Source organism: Bactrocera dorsalis, chromosome 2, assembly GCF_023373825.1.
Source record: "Bactrocera dorsalis isolate Fly_Bdor chromosome 2, ASM2337382v1, whole genome shotgun sequence".
NCBI classification, from domain to species: domain Eukaryota; kingdom Metazoa; phylum Arthropoda; class Insecta; order Diptera; family Tephritidae; genus Bactrocera; species Bactrocera dorsalis.
This window is the reverse complement of record NC_064304.1, coordinates 30,510,322-30,534,322: the sequence shown is the minus strand read 5'-3', so window position 1 is coordinate 30,534,322 and position 24,001 is coordinate 30,510,322. Positions and strand designations below refer to the sequence as shown.

The 24,001-nt window shown below is 31.9% G+C and overlaps 1 protein-coding gene and 1 long non-coding RNA gene across 12 annotated transcripts in view; one reads left to right on the top strand and one right to left on the bottom strand.

Moving 5' to 3' along the window:
• The window catches only part of LOC105231882 (segmentation protein cap'n'collar), a 138,749-nt gene that overhangs the window by 5,617 nt on the left and 109,131 nt on the right, over nucleotides 1-24,001 (bottom strand). For all 11 annotated transcript variants that reach the window (XM_049448238.1, XM_049448237.1, XM_049448239.1 and 8 more), the window contains 3 exons: nucleotides 17,963-18,397; nucleotides 17,806-17,896; nucleotides 505-1,766 (listed from right to left, as the gene is read on the bottom strand). In XM_049448238.1, the coding sequence (XP_049304195.1) occupies nucleotides 505-1,766; nucleotides 17,806-17,896; nucleotides 17,963-18,397 (1,788 nt within the window). The remainder of the gene's footprint in view (nucleotides 1-504; nucleotides 1,767-17,805; nucleotides 17,897-17,962; nucleotides 18,398-24,001) is intronic.
• Nucleotides 1-24,001, top strand: part of LOC125776427 (uncharacterized) — a 140,888-nt gene that overhangs the window by 22,767 nt on the left and 94,120 nt on the right. The window lies entirely within an intron of this gene.

The following is a 24,001-nucleotide window of genomic DNA, read 5'->3' as shown; positions in this document are numbered from 1 at the left end:
TGCGGAAAAATGGAATGTCACGTGTTAATTGATTTTGTTGATTTTTTTCTAAATTTTCCTAAATTGAGTTTATTTTTGTTTTTGATAACTTTTAATTTTTTAAATTTAATTAAACTCGATTTCTTTAATTTTCTTTAATTTTTTTTTCATTTTCTTAATTTTTATTTTTTAATTTTCTTTAATTTTTTTTAATTTTCTTAATTTTTATTTTTATTTTTTTTAATTTTCTAAATTTTTTAAACTTTTTTAAATTACTTAATTATAATTTTCTTAATTTTTTTAATTTTTTTGTTTAAAATAATATTTTTTTAAACATTTGTCCGATAATTTTTAATTAAATATGAATTATCATATATTTTAAACGCAAGAATAACATAATCACATTCTATACAATTGAAATTAGGTTTTATAAACCTATCATATTAATATAATATTTAGTTTCCTTCAAAACACACTCTCCGAAATTAATTTGATTTCTAATATTTCACTGAAAGTTCTACTCACTTGGAATATGTGTCTGTGCAGCGCCGCGAACTTGTTCGATATACGCTTACGCTCCAAATGTAGACTGTCATGATCCGAATGCAACTGCTCCTTGCGGCGGCGCACCTCTTTCACCTCGTCTTCCAGCGATAGTATCTGATCGAGCTTACGTTTGCGACAATTCTGTGCGGCCACCTTGTTTTTGCCACGACGACGTATGTCGCGTATCAGTGACAGTTGATTCTCGGTCAAGTCATATTTGGAGAGACGTTCGTTGAACTCATCCATGGGCAAATTAATGATATCGCTCACTGCTATAGGAATATTTAGAGCGCGTGCGCGCTTCTCGTCACGCGTCAAATGCTCCTCCTCACCATTGACGGATTTAGAGGACTTCGACGATGAGGTGGAGAGTTTCTTGTCGCGCGCCTGTGGCCGAGGCATGGAGCCGGTGCCCTGTGGCAGTGTGTACGTGTGATTGTGCTGAACGATCTCGTGCGGTGTGCGCGGCGGCCGCTGTGCAAAATCCAGCGTATAGCCACCCATTGCGCCTGCAACTGCGGGACCATACTTCAAATCGTATGCCTGCTGCTCCTTGTTACTTAACACCGGTCCTATAGCACCTTCGGCATTGAGTGCACCGCCAGCGCCGCCCGGCTGTAGACCCGGTACGGTTGGATATGCTTCGTATTCATATTTAATCGACTGTGCTGGACCAATATTTAGTAGTGAATTCGTGCCAGTCGGTGGCACAACACCGATATTACTGCCATTGTCAGCGGTAGTAGGCACGGCGCCCAAATCGGGTTGTTCATTGAGAAAACGTTTGCCAAACATTTGATGTTTCTTCTGTGCTACGGGCGGTTGACGTGTGCCGTCGTTCATGCGATTATTATTATTATTGTAACTATAGTCATACGGTCTACCGTATTTGCCTTGATGATAATCTTGTGCCGAATCGCTACCCTCGCCCCACTCACCATCCGAGAGGGATGGTACACGCTCCGAGCCCATGGAACTGACTGCGCTGTCGCTGGAGGCGTCCAAGCGATCACCGCTGGCGTTCGTGCCACCCGCACCCGAACCCAAGAGATCGGCTGTCATACCGCCAGCGAGCGCACTATTCGTAGCGCCAGCACCGTTCATTGCGAGCCCGTTAGTTGACGAACCTGTGGCACTACTGCCGCCAGCGCTTGCATGACCGTTGGAGAGACCAGCGCTGCCGCCGAGTACCGACGAGTTATTGCTTGTGCTGTTATTTACGTCAACCATGCGACAGAAACCTGAAAGTAGATAAGGCACAAAGTGTTGTAGAATGACAAGCAAAATATTTTGATAAAAATTATGAATTATGTTAAAGATAACGGATATAACGGAGATGATGTAAATAATTGCTAAAATCTGTAAGAACAACAATTGACAGACTTTCTGGGTCAACCGGGTCAGCAATTTCTATTAAGCATAAGGTCGGGTGCAGTGCTTTACTTAGGAAATTAACAGATTTGTTGTCTTTTAAGTGGTTACTCACTGTTATTGTACCAGATTTCAAAGGTAGCGAACAATAACTTTTAATAATGTTAAGCCTTAACCAAAACTGCATAAAAAATGGCAGACAAATAATAAAAAAATAAAATAAAATAAAAAAAAATTAAAAAAATAAAATAAAATAAAAAATATTAAAAAAATAAAATAAAAAAATTAAAGAAATAATAAAAAAACTAAGAAAATTTAAAAAAAATTTAAAAAAATTAAGAAAATTAAAAAAATAAAATAAAAAGAAAAATGTGAAAAAATAATAAAAAATGTTGAAAAAAATTAAATAAAAAAAATTAAGAATAAAAATAAAAAATAGCAAAAATTTAAGAAAATTAAAAAAATTTTGAAAAAATAAATAATAAAACTAAATAATAATAAAAATTAAAAAAAAATTAGGAAAAAAATTTAAGAAATAGTAAGGAAATTAAAAAAAATTAAATAAAAATTGTTAAAAAATAAAAATAAGAAACAAATTAGGAAAAAATTTGAAGAAAAACTATAAATATTCCAAAAAAAATTAAGTACAAATTAAAAAAAATTATGAGAAATTAAAAATATATAAAAATTATGAGATTTTTTTATTTTTCTCATTTTTTTATTTACTTAGAAAAGAAACGAAAAATAATAATTAACTAAATTAAAATCGAAACTAAAGCCACCAAAAAAAATATTTTTCTTCATAGTTTTGTCTGAATTATAACAATAATTTCAAAACTAACCGAAAAGTGTTCAATATTATTGATGCCGAATATTTAATTACAGAGCTTCTCGCTTTTTTGGCTTCGCAAAGCATTTCATTCTTCTTTCAATTCACAAGAGCTTTAAGAAAGGCATATGGAGCTGTATCTGCTTTCTAAACTCGTAATACTTAAATTCAGAGAATGTACTAAAAAAAAAAATAATTTTTTTTCTCGACTTGCAATAATATTACCATTGCATTTATACTTTTCAAAATTATAATCAAACCCTTAATTAACACATAACTGTGAATTTCACATCTTCATTTAAAGGAAATTCTTTTCCAGTAAACCTAAATTAATTCATTTTGTGCTTTACCCGACCGCAAACTTGACAAAAAGTACAAACGAACAATCGACCATCTCAGAAGGTATGAAACGATCAATCAGCTGATGATCATCGAACCGGTTTCGCGCACGAGTCACAAGTTTCAGTAAATAAACACAACGAAGAAAACAGTATTTGTGACCGTAAACTGTGAAATATTTTGCATATATTATAAATAAAAATATATTCAAAAAATTATAAAAATTAATAAGAAAAAAATTGCAAAAATTAATAATTTTTTTCGCAAAATATATTAGCTTATTGATATATAAAATTATATTCTACACCCGTTCATGTAATTCTACACGAGCAGCGAAGCTCTATATAGGTTATTGCATGACCTTGTTATTTATACAGAAAAAAGGGGGTTACCCTTGCACATTTATAAGTATAAAATATTAATATTTCAACATGTTATACAAATTTGAAAATCATCACAAGTGGCGATAAATAAAAGTAACGTAAAACTGACGTCGAAGTTGGCACGTTATATTTGTGCTACAGGTCACGCCTCTTTTCAGCCCTATAAAAAAACATACTTAGACCCCTATGTACATACTTTCGTTTTATGAATTAAATTCCCACTTAGTTACCATGCTTTATTTTTGCAAAAACTCGCGTAAAGATTCGTAATTTAAACTCCACACATTAACTCCATGGCATTTCCTTCCAAAAAATTCTGTTTAGTCACTGTCTTTTTCTGTTTACATGACTTACCAAAAATGTGATGACAAGCAAATTTTGCTAACAGTAAAATACTTTTGTTTCGCTAATCAGATTTTCACCAGTGTTGAGGTAAATTGATAACAGCAATAAGTATCCGACGAAGTGCGTGATAGCAGAGCGATATTACATTTTGAAAACTCATAATGACAACGCAATATTTTGCTCATAAAATAAACTGATAAACTGTGTCTTGGATATGAATAGATTATTTAGGCACGTAAGCTAAATTGTAGACACCATCGTGTATGCCAAATTCATTGGTGGTAAAGAACTTATCGTCGAGTCACACGCAGGAGATAAATGAAATATTTATGCAAATAAATATAAATCAAACATTTTTAATTTTTTTTTCAGAACTTGAAAATCATCTTGTTGGCATCAGAGAGATAGCAAACGATCTCAACATCATTTACGGATCGAGTGAACACATTTTAGTTAACGTTTTGCGTATGAAGCGGCTAAATGTTAAACTCGTACCAAAATATCTGAGTACAGCTCGCAGAACGATCGGGGTGGGATAGATACCGAGAGTTAAAGAGGGATTCGAGACGCTTATGCAGGCAAAAAAAGTAAAGAGACAGAAAAGCGTAAATATGAAGAGCCTGGCAGACAGGGGTAAAGCTCGAAAATTCGACGAAAAAATGCGGCGATTAATAGAAGGTTTCAGAGCATAATATCCCAAAGAGGTGATCTAGTGGCTGATGTTCAGAGCATCCCGAAGTTATGGAAGGAACACTTCTCCAGCGTGTGAACGGCAGTGAAAGTGTAACATCTGGAAATGGCGAATCCGATTTCCTAACGATGACGATTTAATAATTGTCCATTGTCCGACTATGACGAGTTTCGAATAGTAATTACCCGTCTGAAGAACAACAAAGCAGCAGAGATCGATGGATTACCGGTCGAACTATTAGCGAAGTACTTCATCAGCTTCGCTGAAAAATATGTGGGGATGAAACCATGTCCAATGCTTGCGACCTAAGCGTGATAAGTCTCCTTAATAATGATGGGAACTTACCAGTGTGGCTTTAGACCTGGAAAATCTACAATCAACCAGATTTTTATTTTCGATTTCGATCACAAATTTGTATCGAATGCAATGTAACTAATTTACTTAAGTGCTGAAAACCACTTAAAATAGTTGAAAGCACTCAAAATCAGTTATTAGGTACCATACCTGAGAAAATAATATGCATACACACACACGCTGTCAGCAGTGCTATGTCACGTGGCAAACTAGACGCAAAACTATCACTTTATGGGACGAAAGTACAAGTTAGATATGATAAGCTCATCGCTAAAATTCGGTACACATGTATACAAATATTTATTATTTGAAAGAGATCTAAGGATTTACTAGGTCTAATGGAAATCTAGATACTAATAATACTTTTTGCATAATGGGGGATGCCACTTGCTTAGAAATGCGTAAAGTTGGGAAAAATTGTAGTTAACATTTGACTGAAAATATCGGCCAAAGTGTGAGATATAAAACTGAAATTCAGAGAGAATCCTTTGCTGATAATAGTATGTCTTTGTGCTGCAAATGGGTTGAATCGGGTCAATACTTACTATAACTCCCATATACCTAGTAATAAAGATTTTTCAACTTCCAGGTAACTTTATACCGCATATATCGATCAATAAAATAAAAAAAGAAATAAAATTGAGAGAGCGTGTTTTTATTATAACGGTACACATTTGTGCTTAGAATGAATGAAATCGGGTGAAACTCAACCTAGACTCCATATAACCAGCAAGCCCTATGTACTTGAAGGTACTTCCCACGCTTTAATACTTGCAAGTTGCAAGAGTATGAAATGTTCGGTTATAACCGAACTTAACTCTTCCTTACTTGTTCTTTATTATGGTAAATAAAATAAAATGCGATAATTGCAAGGTGACAAAGATAAGATTAACACGATCGGAAACCGTTATACATAAATATTTTTAGTTTAAAAAGTCACAATAATTGAGGCGATAATTGCACTTTAGATTTACGCAGTTAACACTTTGATTTTGCAATTAACACACGCCAACGAACAAAGAATGCAATGAAGAGAAAAATGGGAGCAACAGCAATCAAAGCACTAATTAATTGAGAATTATCGGATGTACCGTACATGGTAGGCGAGCGAAAACGTTGAGTGCGCGCTGATAAGACGAGCCTCGTAATACGATCACTGTGGACTGCCTCCCGCTAGGACACTTTTCATTCTTGGTTTGCAGTTCTTTTTTGTGCCAATTTTCGCATTTTTTCTTTTATTGTTGTTATTTTTTGACTTTCCCTGCGCTTTATAAGGCAATCAATGCGCTCGTAGTAGTACGTCAGTGCTGCATTGCTGTGATTACTGCGCGTCGGTCGCGCCGCTCGGGCTGTGCAGTGAATCGAATGACTCAGCAATTTATAAATAGTAAACAGCACAAACTCACACAATCACACGAAATTGGCAAATAGAGATCGTATGTGCATAAAGGTGGTTGTATGAAGGTGTGTGCATTTCGCAAAATAAAGACATTAATAAATGAATATAAACAATAAAGAATGAGCGCATATTGTACACTCATCCAAAGCCAGTCGGTCAAGCAGCCGAAGACAGTGCAACGAAGCAAATACTTGCATGAGTGTACACATACATACGTGTGAGTGTGTGTTCAATTAACTTACGCTCGTAGCATGAGTAAGCGATCACTAAGCGTTTTAAAAGCTAGCCAGCTAGAGCTTCAGCAGCGATGATGACGCGAGCATAAATTAAAAAAATATTTTTAGATTTTCTTGCTACACTCACGGCTTTGTCAGCCAGCGGCGTTGGTGTTGTACGAATTTAAGCATTAATTGCTAGACTTCTAAGCACACTTCTATTGAGAAACGCAATGTAAGCAATAATGTAAAGAAGGTGTGGCATGCAAGAGAGTAATAATTCAATTAATTGGTATGCACATATGTATGTATGTATGTATGTATGTGTGTAAGTAGTAAATCATCTAACGAATTTCGTAGAAATGCTAAAGCCACTAACTGATAATGTGGAGGAGATAATGATAAGGTGCTGAGAGGTGCTGAGTAAATTGCTTATTACGCTGGGGTTTTGTAGGAAATCTCAGAAAATGAGTCAACTGTTTTCAATGAAAGGGAACTGTATGTCTAGATATGTATGTCAAACGAAAGCAAATAAGATAATAAAAATAAATAAAATGAAGGGTAATAAAATACAGTAAAATTTACTAAAAAATTAATTATTTAAAAAAATAAAAATTAAAAAAAAAAAATGATATTAAAATAAGATACAAAATAAAAAAATAATAATGAAAAAGTTAAAATAAAAAAAATTACAAAAAAGAAAAAAATAGCATGAAATAAAATAAAAATTAAAATGAGATGAAAATAAAATTTAATGTTATTGTTGATGTTGATACAGCATCAATTAAAGATTGATGAAAAAATTACTTATTAAGTGCACAAAAATTATAATAATTTAAAATAAAAAAATTTAATAAGAAAAAAACTACAAAAAAAATTTAAAAAATAAAACTAGAAAAAAAACGAAAAATAAGTTAAAATAAATAATATACATTAATAAAACATATTTTAAAAATTGGAATAAAAAAAATATTATTATATTTTATGAGGAAGGAGTACAAAAAAACTTAGATAACAAAATTAAAAACAAAACAAAAATTTCAAACATACTAAAATTATTAAAACATGAAAATCGAAAAAAAAAATAAAAATTGGTAATAGAAAAAAAAATTTAATAAAAATTAAAAAAAAAATTAAAATTTAATTAACAAAAAATATAACATCCAAAAAACCTGTTAAAATAAAAAGTAAGCAATAACCAAAAATATTTCATAAATTGGAAAAGAAAAAATTATTTAATCAGAAAAAATCACGAAAAATTTTAACTAAATTAAAATAAAAAAAGAATTTAAAATAAAAAATAAACAGAAAACATATTTTGAAAATTTTTTTTTTTGAAAATTGGTATAAAAAATAATTATTGAATGAGAAATTATAAAAAATAATAATTTAATTAACAAAAAATAACAGGAAAAATCTGAAAATAGGCGTTAATAAAAATATTTTAAAAATTGCAATAAAAAATAATTTAAAGAGGAAAAAGTACAATAAAAACTTAGCTAACAAAGTAAAAAAAAACATTGAAAACCTGCTAAAATATAAAAATTACACTAAAAAAATATATACATATATATATCTCTATAGAAAAAGTTATTTAATGAAAAAAATTAAAAAAAAAAATAAATAAATAAATATTTAAAAAATTTGTATAGAAAAAATTATATGAGAAAAAAGCCGTAAAAAAATTATATTAAAAAAATATATGTATATATTTTTAAAATGTTAAATTTTTTAGTATTAAAAACCGAAAATTAATAAAAAATATTTAAAATTAAATACATTTTCATATAATAAAAAAAATTAATTATGTAATTGCTAATATTGGCAATTACTAAAATTTAAAAAAAAGCAAAGGAAAAAAATTGGTAGTTAAATAGTATTAGCCCAACAAAATGTTTAAAATTAATTAAATTAATTTTTGAAAGTATAAATTAACTTTATTTATTAATATAAAAAAATATGAGAATGAATTTTTTAAGACTTGGTAATTAAAAAAGTTGCTTAGTCAGCTAATAGATGAATAAATTTAATGGAATTAAAAAAATCATATTTTTAAAAATATTCTAAATAGAAATGCTCTCCACTTTTTGGCCAAAGTTTCAACCTTAAATTTCGATAACTAAAAAAAAAAAATAAAAAAAATAGCACGTTTCACGTGACAAATCAACACCCAGTCACATAAAATTCACTACCCTAAATACATACATATGTACATATGTATACTATATATGTATGTAGTGCAGGACGAGCGCACAGCAACAAAACAATCAACAACACCTTGCACTTGACGTCGACGACTACGACTACGACGACGACCAGCAGCAACAAGTCACCCACTATACAAGCCCAGTAGAAACGGATCGCCGCGCACACTACGTGACTACAGTAATGTGCCATTCATTTGTACAATGTTGCTGAGCATATACAGATATGTATGTGAGCCTCAAACTACAGTAATGTTCTCAGGGTAGTGAGATGTGATGCATGAGAAATATGCTTGCATAGAATTTATAATCAACATTTTGCAAAATTAACGTTTTCGTTTTTCATATAGAAAATATATAGAGATATTTGTATTAAAATATGAATTATATTTTTGAAAACGTGTCGAAAAATAGTGTGACATTATTTTAGTTGAAAGAACAAGAAATTTTATGAATTTTTTTTTTATAATTAAAAGCTGTGTATACAAAAGTTTTAGTTATTTTTATTAGCTACAACTTTAGTATGCAATTTTTTTTTATAGATATTCGATATAAACCGTTTTTCCGTTCACACGACAGTCAGGTCTACGTAACCGGAACGGACGCGAAATTTTATCCGGCCAAGGACGGCCAACTAAACAGATTTCTGGCGTTACAACAACATAAATTGTTTTTAATACTTAAAAATGCAACCGCCCCCTTTTTCTCCTTTTTCCGACGACAGTTCCTCCGTTAATTATTTTTGCTTTCATTTTTAATAGTTTATTTTTCACTTCCAATGGGTTTCAACCTACTAAGAATTTCTTTCACATTTTAAAATGCTTTACTCTATAGTGAGATGGTATTTTTTCGTTTCATCGTTCTTTCTAGACGTGTAGGATGAATCAAAATATATTTCATATTTTCTTAAAAAAATTTACTTTTTTAATTTTTTAAAATATATATATTTATACATACTTAATTTTTATTTGATTCAGTGATTTATTTTTGATTTTACTTTTGTTTTTTGTTTAATTTTTTTGTTTTAATATTGACTTTTATGTGTTGGTTCGCATTACATAAGTTATACTGTACAACATATTATATATTATTCCATTGCTTTCATTCTCTTCACTTAGTAACGGTCGCATGCTGAGGCTGCGACGAAGCGAAGGAACCTCAACATTACTAGAAAATTTGAGAAAAAAGAAAAATATCCAATCAGCAGAATGTGCTATGAGACATAGGCAAGTGCTACGCCATTAACCAAAAAAAAATATATTAAAAAAAAAGAAATGATAAATAAGAAAAGAATAAAAAGTAGTATAAATATAAAGCAATAAAAAAAAATTAAAAAAAAATAAATAAAAAAAAAATAAAAAAAATAAAAAGAAAATAAAAATTAAAAATCTATAAATCAAAAAGTGGGCAAAACGCCAAATGGCTCACTCATTCAACAAGTCGGTGCGGTGAGCGTGTCTGTATGTGTGTGTGTTAATATACATACATATCTATGTAAAAGAGAGGCTCGTATATACGCAAATAACCGTTTGTATAGTTCTGCACTCACCTGTTGAATTGCGTATGGATTTTTAAACAAAATTAAGCGAAATTTAAAGCAATGTGTCTGCTATGCACACACGCAGGTAGCTGTGTATGTATGTATGTGAAACGCGCTAAATTTAATTTTACGCTTGCAAGCGAGCAGAGCCACCTACACAACGCGTATGTGACCGTATGTCACAACAGCCGGCGTTAAATGACGGTCACCAGCGAGGGAGGCGCACAGAATGCAATGTGAATAAAATGAGCACGTTGATTTGATTTGATTTTAAATTATTTTGCGTTTTGTTTTTGTGCGCTGTTTGCAAATTTGTCAAACTGCTTTTTAGTCGCTTTTGTTTTTTGAGAATTCTTTGTGATATTTTTTTTTTAACTTTGTGATATTTTTTTTTTAACTTTGTGATATTTTTTTTAACTTTGTGATTTTTTTTTTATAATTTATTTATAATTTTTTAATTATTTTTTTTTTTAATTTTTTTTTTAATTATTTTTCTTTGTTGTAAATTTCGGTATTTTTAAATTTGTGGGTTAGCACAAGTCAGTGCACGGCACTTCGCTCGGCCAAAAGTTGCGACTTTCAAATTATCACTTTCAATTTCATTTAGTTGCAGGCGAAATATACACTTTTCGTGGCTTTTGCTGATTACATTTTGCTGTTTTTGATTATTTTTGATTACTCAGCGTTAGCGTTGGCACATTTCTTAATTATTTCGTTAAAACTCAAATGGTAAACACGCGTTAAATACGCAATTGGCGACTTGCACTGGATTATGTGTCACGTTGCTGCTGATTATGACGGTGTTGTTGCTCAGCACATAAGTAGTTGTGTGTGTGTATGTGTTTATTGGTTTCCGAAACGCGCGTATTGACGCGCACAGCAAAGAAAAAAGCTTAGTAGTACGCTTCAATGGCAAGATAATACTAAGACTAATTCTACATTGAGCAAAATGCAAAAGCAATAAAGCAAAGATAAATAACCTCAAAAACAACAACAAATACAAATTAAACCAGTATGTGTATATTGTAGAAATGTCGAAAAACTTTGACGAGTTATTCAAATGGCTCACACTAACACAACCCGCTGTAACTGCGTGTGTGTGTGCGGTTATGTATTTATTGTTTGTGTGGTTGTGCGATATTTTTTACGTTGCGATTTGTGCGCTCACACGACGGCGATGATCTGCGAAAATCGACGAAAAGCAAACCGCCGCCACACGCTAACTATACTATTTTGATGACAAAGCATAAGCTCGGAGCAAGAACACGAAATTTCTTTGCTGGCGCGCGATATGGTTGCGCTTTGAGCAACAGAGCGCTGGAACGTTAAGCGATTTTTTGCGTTTGCGAGAGTAAAACGCTCAGAATTTACAAGCGGCAATTGAGCGCGTAACAATATCACCTGCCATGCTGAACTCGATACTGTGTTCGGCGTTGCCATGTTGTTGCGATTGGAATTGCTGGTTTTGCAAAATTAATTTTTTTCATAAATTGACAGGCAAATTTTTATTATTATTTATTTTATATATATTTTTAATTTTTTTTTATAAAATTGAAAATTTAAATTTTTTTATTCATTTATTATTATTATCATTATTATTAATATTGGTATATTATTCATTATTATTTTCTATTACTAAATATTTTTTTTTAATTTTTTCAACGGCAAAAAAATATTTTTGAAAGAAAATTTCCAAATAAAATAAGAAAGGTTTCTACAGTGATTGGGAGGTTATTATTATTTATTTTATATATTATGACATTTTTAAAAATTAAAATTTTTTTTTTTAATTTAATTGTAAATTTTTTATATCAAACATCAGTATTTTTTTTTAAAAAAAATATTTATTAAAAAATTTTTAAATGAAAAAAAAAAAAATTTTTTTTTTAAAAAAATTTTATTTAAAAAAATATTATTTAAAAAAAATTTATTAAAAAAAAAATTATTTAAAAAAAAATATTAAAAACAAAATTATTTGTAAAAAAATGATTTTTAAAAAATTTTTCTTTCTAAAAAAAATTAGTTTTAAAAAAATTTTTATTTCTAAAATGAAAAACTATCTAAAAATTCTCAAATCCATCAGCACTCGTCAACTATGAGTCGAAAGTGTAATAAACAACTTGTATAGAACCTGTGCCAATTAGGCGAGTCTTCGAGTTCCAAAAAAAAATTTGAATTTTTTTTGGCTTAAAGTACGTACATAAGTATACATATGTATATGTACATATGTATGTATACTATATATTAGAATCAAAAACCATTTATCAATTGGTAGAGTACTAAAAATAAAAGGTTTTCCTGTCCAATCCGCAGCATCAACGAAGCGTTTGACACAGTGAGCTTCAGAAAGCTTTAAACGCGTTTTTCTGGAAACTTCATTTTGTAAATTAGGTCACAATGGTACGCGGGGACTATCATATGTAGTCGCTCGAATTGTTTATTGTAGCTTTACAGCAACAATACCCCACATAGTAAATTGTTGTTGTTGTTGGAGCGGCAGAAAACATTCTTAAAATAATTTCGAATGCTGCCGATTTGACAGTCATTGGTCCAAGTACGTTCCGATTACTTAGACCTGACTGTCGTGATACTGGATAGTAAACTACGGCAAATTTTTTGGTTATTATTAAAAATTTCTGTTAGTTCTCTGTTAAGTCTTTCGTTTAATTATTTTACCCTATTTTTTAAAAGTCCAGGAAAAACTGATGCTAATCCAAAAATCTTCGTAATTTACTAGCAAGTCTTAACTACAAGTCTAATTCTTGATCTTTTTTTGTATTAAGTTTTAAATGACATGACTGTCTAAAATCATTTTCACCTGAGAATTAACCTATTATTTATTTTTCCTTACTATCACAATAAATTAAAATAGTTGCACCAGTTTTTTAGGGTTCTAGACTGGCATAACCCCCTACAATAATTTAACATTTTTACTAAAGGCAAAGTTGACATTTTTACCGATGTGGCAACACTGATATAATTTATAAATGCCACACATATGCATACATATGTGGCGTGGGCAATGAGAGAAATGTGCAAAGAATGTGAAATTTAATGAGTCAATTTGATTGCAGCAAACATGCTACGTGCTTATATACCCACGTATATGTATGTTGTACATAAGCACATATACATATGTACAATGTATATATAAAAACATTAGCGCTAAATAATTTTTTTGTTGACAAAGCGAGTTTGCTTTCTTTGAACTATAAAAACACATACTCCATTAAATATGCTAATATTTCTTCTTCTTTACTGGTTAATATTTCTAATTGGAATTAATTTTGAATAGTAATTAGACATTTCGAAAAACAATCAGAATTCGTATAAAACACAAACAATTGCATTACTAATACCTGAAGCTTTCGCAACACTCAGAATTAAGAAATTACTAACTGTTATTACACTCAACAGCCCACATGAGAAGTTACTCAAACGCAAATGAGCGCATTTTAATGAGTGATTTGATTTAGAATTTTTTGTTTCTTTGATTTTCTTTTTTGCACTTTGAGTTCTCGCTCTTTGGCCGCGCTGGCAGTGGCGTAGAATATCGAGCTAGCCATAAATCTACTGATAATACAGCTAATGAAGTTGAATGAAAATTCTGTCGAAGAGCTTTATGACTTAACTGTATACATATGCACATATATACACATATGTATGTATGTACATATGTATATGTATGTACATGTAAATATGCACTAGTATGTTGCTCATGTGCTATGTTCTTAGAAAAGCCTTTTAGCCTTATCAGCTCATAATTGACAACGTTTCATATGTATGTATATATAATTGAGTGATAGCTCTCTCTAGAAAGATTCGGTGAACTTCAGACTTTCATCAATCAAATTACATCTATATGAAATAATAAAAACAAAACAAAAAAGCACGTAACACTAAGTTGCAATTTTTGTTACATTTTAACGTTTACAATGAAAATTAAATAACTGCAAACAGAGAAAGCTTTAAAGCTCAGATCAATATACCTAAGTGAATGATTGTTTTAAGGGGTTATATACGGTTAGAATTTTCAAAAATCGATTTTTTTTATTTTTTTTTTTCTTAATGTAGTATGTATCTACATATATTTAAGAATATACACCGAAAGCTTCATATCGTTCCGGCGAATATTTTCGAAGTTACACGCAAATTTGAAAGGGCGTTTCAGAGTGCTTGGAAGTACAAGGCCAAACTTTAAACATGTTTTTCTCAAAATGGTGTTTTCAAAGTCGGTGACCAACATTACTCGCAAAAAACCGATTAGTCTCGAATTTCAACGTTTCTTCTTAAATATATGTACATAAATAAATAAAATAGAATAAAAATATTCTACCCCTCTATATATTTGTTTGTATGTAAACAAAACATTCTTAAAAAAATCATTCCTATATGTTCTCTGATTCATATATTTATAGTTTCTTTGTCTCGAGTACACAAATTTTAACTGCCAATTGGGCATAATAAGCACTTATCAGTTGAGTTCATTTTAATAAATACTTCAGAATAGAGTTTGGGGGAATTTTCTATAAATTTCTTGGAAAACAGTTGCACCACCCAAGCACCAAATCAACAACAATCTACAAATTAAATATAACAATCTGATTAAAGATACAAGTAAAGTACTTTGCTATATGGCCAACAGTAACTGGTTTACTCCAGCTAAAGATGGCTACAACTGCTGATTTAAGAATTCAATAGCAGATTTTATCATTTCACTAAATACTTAAAAGCCAATTTTACTATGACTCGCGGTTAATTTTGCAAAACAAAGTTTGAACAAACGCAAAATTGTCTGGTCGCGTGATTTCATTATCACTTTTTGACGCACAAACAGAGGAAAAATATACACAGAAAAAAAATAGAAAAAATGGCGTTAAGCCCCTTTTTTCTGTAGGTGAGTATGTATGAATTTATTTTTAAAAGTGTGCTGATATTTAATCTATATATTGTATGTACATATGTATATGTATATTCAAGAATATTTGCAGCTTATCTTCCAAGGCTGCCGATCTATACCAATTACGAGAAAGTGTAGGAAAAAAATATAATATACAAATTATTACATACAAATTCTCTAACATGTTTGCCTCCGAAAGTAGATTTTTTATTTATTTATAACCTAAATATTAAAATTTGTGTTGGTATAGGTATTTATATAGCTTGAAAAAATTGGTCCAAAGAAATTACAAACACTGCCTGATTTATGACACGGAGATTCTTCATCTTCTTTATTGGCCGACACTGACCTGACAGTGACATTATCACGCGTCACAAATCTGATTTATAGTATGTATGTATAAAATCGACAACTACTACTACTGCCAGTCGCAAATTGTTTACTGAGCACCCTATCGAAAGTAGTGCCAAGTTCAAATCCCTTAGTTTTTGTAGAAATTTAAACACTTTTTCCGAATTCATGTTATCATTAGTGTTATAACCCTTGAAAGTGTGTTAGACTGATAGAGACTGTAATCTAACGAATGAGACGGTGAAAGCTTTATTGGAACGTACAGTAACGTTAGAGGAAGCAACAAATCAGAAAGTCTATATACTTCTCGAACACAGCATGGAAAATAGTTTAAAAGTAAACATGACACGTGTTGACCGGTTTAAATCGGATTTGTGCATAACGGTGATAAGAAGTGGGGCTGAAAGCCGCAACATTGTCCAAAGCATTGTATAAAATTGTATTTTAATTTTGATTCTTTACTAATTATGCATGTATATAAGTATAAATATACAATAGAGTAAATATATTCTACTTAGAGGGACAAATGCAAACGATACGCACAAGCTTATGCAAAACTGCGAAGCATACCCATAGGCGCAGTCACAGTAAAATGTGCAAACAAACAAAATGAAGAATTTTAAGCTTTTACTTTCATCGAAAATGGAAAAAATGTATGCTCAAAGTTTTATAAAGTCTCTATATTTCATATATATATTTTACTATGAAGGATCATATATGAGTTTGAACAAGTTCAAGGCATATAAATGTAGTATCTCTAAGTTAAGCAGTAAGTGATAAAATTTCGACTGGAAAATATCAAATAAAGTTGCTAGAGATGGTTTTAGTAAACTGATTAGTGTTATAACCGAAAGAATGACCTAGAGTTTTTACCACATCGCATATACAAGAAGGTAAATATCACAAATGATACCACCATAACGTATATTTTCTTTGATTTGGTTGCAATTTCGTTCCTTATAAAATAAATGCAGCTTTTCTGCAAAAATTTTCGAGTCTGAGAAAGTTGTTTTGTTTTTAATTTGAAAATAATATTTTTACTTAGTTTATGTTGTTGTTGTTGAAGTGGCAGAATTATGCCGAGTTGACAGTCCTTGGCCGGATAAAAATCCGGGTCCACTCCGGTTACGTAGACCCGACTGTCGAAGGAACGGACCATTATCGCACTCTATGGTAAGACATTTTTTCTTCATTTCCGAGTACTACTTCTGCTTAGTTTATCTCATTTATTTTTCAACTGTTTCTGCAACTTTTGGTCTATGTATAACAGAAGCTTTCATTTATATATAAATAAATATTTTCAAAATTTTTACTAATAAAATTTGTTATATGGGATTTTGTAATGCTTAAGCATAATACTTTATACAAAAAATAATAGACTAAGTACACTTATGACGAAAGTTGAACTTCTTGGCCTATACAAATATATCGGGAGAAACATTTCTAGATGCTGACTTTAAAAAAGAATAAAGCTCTTTAAATTTCCCAAAAATAAGTATTTAACTATAATATTATATATATTTTTTTAAGTTAGTAAAAATGAACCGAGCCTGTAGAGCTTTTAGAGCTTTCATTCAACAACTAAATTATTTCATATTTAAATTCTCAAAAAATAAATTCTAAATATAAGAGAGTTTTTGGAACGGTTACGGTTACTTTACGCATAGCCAAAGCTTTAGAGCTCTTACAGCTTTCATTGATAAACAAAATTATTTATAATTTAAATTGCCAAAAAATAAATTCGTAAATATAAGACAGTTTTTGTAGCGGTTACTTTAGGTATAACCGAAGCATTAGAGCTTTTAGGGCTTTCATTGATAAACAAAATTATTTCACATCTAATTGCCAAAAAATACATTCGTAAGTATAAGAGAGCTTTTGGAGCGGTTAGTTATAGGTATTCAGTCTTCAATTGCTTTAGAGCTTTTACATATTTCATTGATAAACAAAATTATTTACAATTTAAATTGTCAAGAAATAAATTCTAAACATAAGAATCTTTAAAAGATTAACTTTAAGTATAATTGAAACTTTTGAGCTTTCACAGCTTTCAAAAACAAAACTATTTCAAATTTAAATTGCCAAGAAATGAATTCGTAAGTATTTTAAGAGATTTTTTGAAACGGTTAGTTATAGATGTAACTGGAGCTTTAGAGCTTTCACTCAGAAACAAAAATACTTCAACTTTAAATTGCCAAAAAATAAATTCCTAAGTATAAGCGAGTTTTAGGAACGTTAGTTTAAGCATAACCTAAGCTTCAGAGCTTCTAGAGCTTTCACTCAATAAACAAAAATATTACAAAAAATCCTACTTACAAAATGTATGAAAAAAATTAACTAAATAAAATTTTGTACTCACTGTCATTCATGTCCATCAAATGCAAATCCTCATCATTTAAAATTGAGTTAATAAATCCTTCAGTGGTGTGATTCATATCCGAAGAAGAGTTCTGTGAAAAAAATGTAAAAAAAGTATTTGAGAAAATATTTAAAGTATATGTCATTTGCCCACTCACAGTGTAGTACATCATGTCGTGTTCCATTTTGTAGGCGCCCACATTGCCGCCCGCAGCGCCGGCTGATGCAGCTGCACCGGCGTCAGCCTCATGGCTGGAGTTGGTCAAATGCATGCTAGAAGTGACGGCTGAACCCAAATTATGGCCATAATGCGGCTGCGTGGGGCAAATATCACCCAAAGAGGCGTTGGCATGCAACATGGCATGGTGGCTGTGATGGTGCGGCGGTGGTGGCGGTGGATATTGAGCGTGTTGCGGTGGTGCTGGTATGCCAGCGGCACCCTGATACGAATATGGATGTGTGGGATAGTGAGGATAGGGTGGCATATCGGAGACGCCGCCGACTACGCCCATGCTCGATATCGGATTGAAGAAACTGGCAATATCCTGTAAACGTTGCTCCATCGAAACGCCACGACTGAGGGACATGCGACCCTGGAAGGATGAAAGAGGGGAAAATTAAAATTAATTTCGTGAAAAATGAGAAATATATAAAGAGAATATATGTATATTTAATTGCAGTTTGAGCAGACTTCATTGCTGCAAAGTGGTTTGTAATTAGAGTCATTCAATTGTGTATCTGTATGTGTGTATGTATGCTCATCAACATTTTTTCTGTCAATTTGCCCACGTTGCGGTGATTAATTTGTTAATTTTGAGCGCAACAAAATGCATATTTCAACATTACCGTAATCGATGATGTTTTAACAAGGTGCGAGAGCGGAGTGTTGTTGTTGCAAGAATTTTTCGTGGGATTCAATAAAATGGAAATGAAATAAACACTCGAAAAGGGTTTGAAAACCAGCGGAGCAGGCCGAATTTTCGCTGCATTTGACGATCCATAAATAAGCGATCAATCATAAAAATTTTTGAAATGTTCAACACAGCATATTCCAGCTTATATGTTTGTAAGTATGTGTGCGCTGTTGAATGCAGGCATTTATAATCACACCAAAGCGCCCACAGACACACCGCAACAAACCAAAATACGCAACAACAACTAATACCAACAGGCTGGCAGTTGGCATGTACATACATATGTAAGTGTAAATAGGTATATATGTAAATGTGTATGCTTATATACATACATACACCCATACATAACTATAATCCCAAAGAATAAATTCAATGAAATTAAAGAAAAAGAAGTAAATCGGTGGCAAAAACGTGCGCATGCGCAATGTTGGGTTTTTAACGCAACAAAAACAAACGTACATAAGAATACAACAACAAGTCGAGAACTAACACATTCCAAAAGCGCGAAATTCAAATTTCATTCTCATGAATGTGGCAGCACATAAACACATTCATAATAAAAAAATAAAAAATATAAAAAAAATAAAAAAAAAATTAAAAAAATAATAAAAAAAAATTAAGAAAAAATAAATCTAAAAAAAGTTGAAAAAAAAAACAATTGAATTGCGAACAATGTATCTATCTGATCGCCGGCGATCGCCGATCGTTGATCGATGCTTAGCGCGCTTCGCCGCCACAAAAAGTATCCAGCTGCACGTTGCCAAAGAAAGACTGCACGTTCACACCGGCGGCCATTGACGGATCGCGCGGCTCAAGATCGATCGAAATTAAATTGAAATGATCGTGGCAGAAATTGAAGGCGCTTTTTCGATTTCGTTGTAAAAAGTGACAAGTGCGCGCCGGGGGTGTCGGCGTGGATTTCGTAAATCAGCAGCATTTTTTTGGTTAACAAAAGGGGTTTTTCTCATTTCTTTTGCTGTGAGCAAGCTGGTATAACCACAAATATATACGCATATGTTCATATTATATATACTCATAATATATAGTATGTAATGGACTATTTGACTCATAGCATTTGCTTGTTCTTTTGGCTACTTCTTATGTCGGTTACGTATTTCGTTCCTAATTCATGCTTCCGTATTGTTCAAATTCGTTAATAATTCGTAGGCAATAAGTTTTTCCTACATTTTTTTATTGTAAAAGTTGAAGATCTGCAGTTGGATTAGCATTCTCATAACATTACGTAATAAATCGCCTATTGCTGCTAATGATAGTCCTTTCAGATCAATTTGGTAAACTTATAGAAGATCGACAAATCTAATGTATAAAGAACAACTTGGAAAATTAACCCTTTTTTATACCCGTACAAGCTCATACGAGGCGAGTTTAATAAGAGAATTGCGTACCTTATTCTATCATTCAAGAAAGTTAGTCGATCAATATGGAAATTGGTTCTTAGTGACACGACTTTTGTAAGAATATGTACATATGTCATTAATTACAGCACGAATGACCTCCCTCAGGCTTAGAAAAATAATGATTTTAATTAAACTCCCTTTTGTATATAATAACGTGTGATCCTAGTAGAAGTGCTTTTCCAAGAGTCTTTTTTTTTGACAGATCTCGCGTGAGTCGTGCCAAGCTGTCATGGTATTTTATTCAGTATTGTTTGGCATTTCATCATATTATAGTAAGACTTTCTCATAACTGAACAACGTTTACAAATCGTTCAATTTTATATCGAAAATTCACTTTCTGTAAAGAACGCTTCGCTCAATTTATGGTCAACAGAATCGGTCTACTGAGTGTACTATTCGCAACACCATCACCCATCTTTAAACCCAGCATTCATTATTGGATAATATTCGACTGAATAGACCACGTCCACCGTAAAGGAGAGTGTCCACGAAGATCGACTCTTGATTCGGCGCCGTTCGCATCAACTCGGACTGACGTATGGAACGACTTGAACGTCGAGATCTTAAATTGAAAGCATACAAAAAAAAAAGCTTGTGCAAGAACTGAATCTGATCTACCTTCCCAATCGACATCGTTTAGCTTTATGGGTTCTTGAAAAGTTCCAAAAAGATCCGACGTTTTCGAGTGAAATTATGTTTAGCGAGGAGATGCATTTCTGGCTCAATGGGCGTGTAAACTGGCAAAATTGCCGCATTTGAGACTAAAGCAACCTGAAGAGATTAAAGAGCTGTGAGTTCATCCAGAAAAAACAACGGTTTGGTGTGGTTTGATGGCCGGTGGAATCAACGGTGCATATTTCTTTAAAAATGTTGCCAATGAGAACGTAGTAGTCAATGGCTACCGTTATCACGCCATGATAAACGAAAACACTTCGATGAGCAGATAATTTATCGTTCTGGTCCGGTCGTTTGGCCACCGTGTGATATCACACTGTTAAACTTTTTCTATGTAGACAATGCCGCTTCGATTCAGGTCTTAGAGCAAATCATCACGCGTGTCATTCGCCAGTGTCAAGTCGAAATGTTTGAACGAGTCATCGAAAATTGGACTCAACGGATGGACCATCTGAGCCGCGGCCAACATTTGAAACAGATAATCTTTAAAAAATAAGAAAATCGTATGATAATAAACATTCCCCATTAAGTTTGAAGTTCTGTGTTTTTTGTTTAAAAAAATATAGGGTACCTTTAAATGGATCAGCCCTTAATTTGTACTATACAATTCGGAGGTCTTAGAAACTGTCGTTAAGTTTGTATTTGTTATGTAATGTTATTTATATCTATTGAAATTATAGTAAATAGAGTTTTATCCGTGAGACAATTTTGAATGGACTTCATTCCAACAAGTTGAAATAAGTATATACAAATGATCAACAAATTATATAAGCGTACTTGTCTCTCAGATATATTGATCTGATATTTTGCACACGTCGTTTTCTCTCCAAGAGACTACTAATTTGTTGGCAACGCCGATATCGGACCACTATAGCAAATAACTGTCATACAAACTTAACGATCGGAATCAAGTTCTTATTGCATTTGTGAAGGGTGTAATAGTTATATGTTCTTTCAAAAGTGTATTATTTTTGTTGGAACTTAATTAAAGCCATTTGAAAATAGTTATAAATATTTGTAGATTAGTTCGAAAATATATAATTGTAGATTAATTGGTGTTCAGAAATCCGAAAAAATACAATAAAAAGTCGGATGCTTGGCATTTCAACCTATTTCAACGATTTTTAGAAGAGTAAAACAAATATTTTAGTGTACAGCCACATAATATACAAAACAACGTATCATCAAAAAAATCGAAATAGAGTTTTCTATTGCTTACGACTCAATATAGCATGTTACATATGTACATATATGTAGGTTGAAGTTTTCAGCTTCCGCTGTCGGATATAACCAATATATAACTATTATATAACCATTTTATATGATGTGGTAACCAATATATAACTATTTTATAACCAAAATTCACATTTTCTTTGAATATGAGTGGTTTCTATTACACAGTTTTTCCTCGCCTCTAAATTTATGAGAAGTGATGTTACGTTATTTTGTATTTTAGGCGTCAAAGTATACTCGTACTTTCGAAAACTATTTTACAATATTTAACTAATTGATTTTTTATGCAAAAAAATTATTTATTTAGTCAATAAAAATTATAAGTAAACACAAATTACACAAATTGTTATGATTCAGGTGACTCGACTTAATAAAAATATTATTTAATTTTTTTTTGTATTTTTGGATATTCAATTTTGCAGAAAAGGAATATCAATTCTTTAGCGTTTCTACATAAATTTCAAAAAAATAACTGAATTTTCCAGCAATTAGCTTAGCTTCAAACTGTGTTATAAAATATCATGATATATTATTTTCTCAACGCATGGCAGCAATATTTTCCAAATCAATCAAAAGTAAAATATATAAAATATACAACAACAAATAAAGTCATTAAAATTGCACACCTTAATTAATAATTTAGTTGTCACTTATTGCTGGGCAGCACCAAAATGCATACTTTCAAAGCATGCGATAAATTTTAACGTCGAAATTGAGCTTTTAGTCACACGATATTTTACAAATATTTTTTGGTACACTTTTTATGTTTTTTTTTGTACTCTATTATAGCTTTTATAATTTTATATGTTTTATTTATGTATGTATATAGCAATGCGTTCTTAAATCACTTTTGGTGCGTCTGTCCAACGCGCGCACACCGAACTGTCAATCACGGCTTAAATGTTCTTATTTTGTAAGCGCGATAAAATCAATTGTAGCGATTTGTATTTCGGCGCGCGTATCTTGAAACGGCGATCAGACACCAAAAAGCAGAGAAAAATCTCAAGAATATGCTATGGCAAAATAAAAACCGATTCACGATATGTGTCTGACAGAATGCGCAAACAACTAAGCGATCGACTTGACTTACAGACTGAAACACGACTTGTTGCAGCGCTGCAAAACCGACTGGCTAACTGACTAACTGACAAATTGAGAATGCGCAACGGTGCAGTGATGCGCACGGAATGATGTCCGAAGCGGCGGCGGCGGTGAGTGAGGAGCGGTGAGCGGCGTGCTGCTGCTGCTGCGGATGATGATGCCAGCAAGGAAGGCTGGACCAGCGAAACATAAATGCGCACCAACACATGTATACATGGATGTATACAGGTGAGATATACATATATATGCATTATTGTACATATGTACTTATATAAATATGTATATGCTTGAGACCATTTTCTTTGTATGTGTGCGTGCATGCGCTTGCTTACTTGCCACGGTAAGGACAGCTTAGAAATTTCCAGTCGGATGCGAGCATGCCAAGTGTAAGTAGTGAGTAAAGCGGCAAAATAAACAACCGACTGTCGGAAAATGTACTATGTAAACGTAAACGGCTTAGTGCCGGTACACTCACACACACACACACATAATAATTTACATGCATGTGAGCCGCTGAAAACCACAAGTGAGGGCAGCATATTTGGAAAAAAAAAGTTGAATAGGTGTTTGTAGGCACAGGTAAGACAAGCACACACACACATATATATATGTATATATAAGTACACCTATAGTTAATATGTTTGCGTTTGCGTGATTATATTTGTACGTAACACCAACTATTATACATATGTACATGTGCCGGTGTATTTGTGTGTGTGACTTAATGCAATGGTTGACTGTTTTTATTGTCACCATTCAAACTACTGGTGTTTGTTGTTGACATCAAATAGACTCGCTCGCTACGGAAGCTGTGATTGTTGTAAGCACAAATATTCTACAAACACATAACACATAT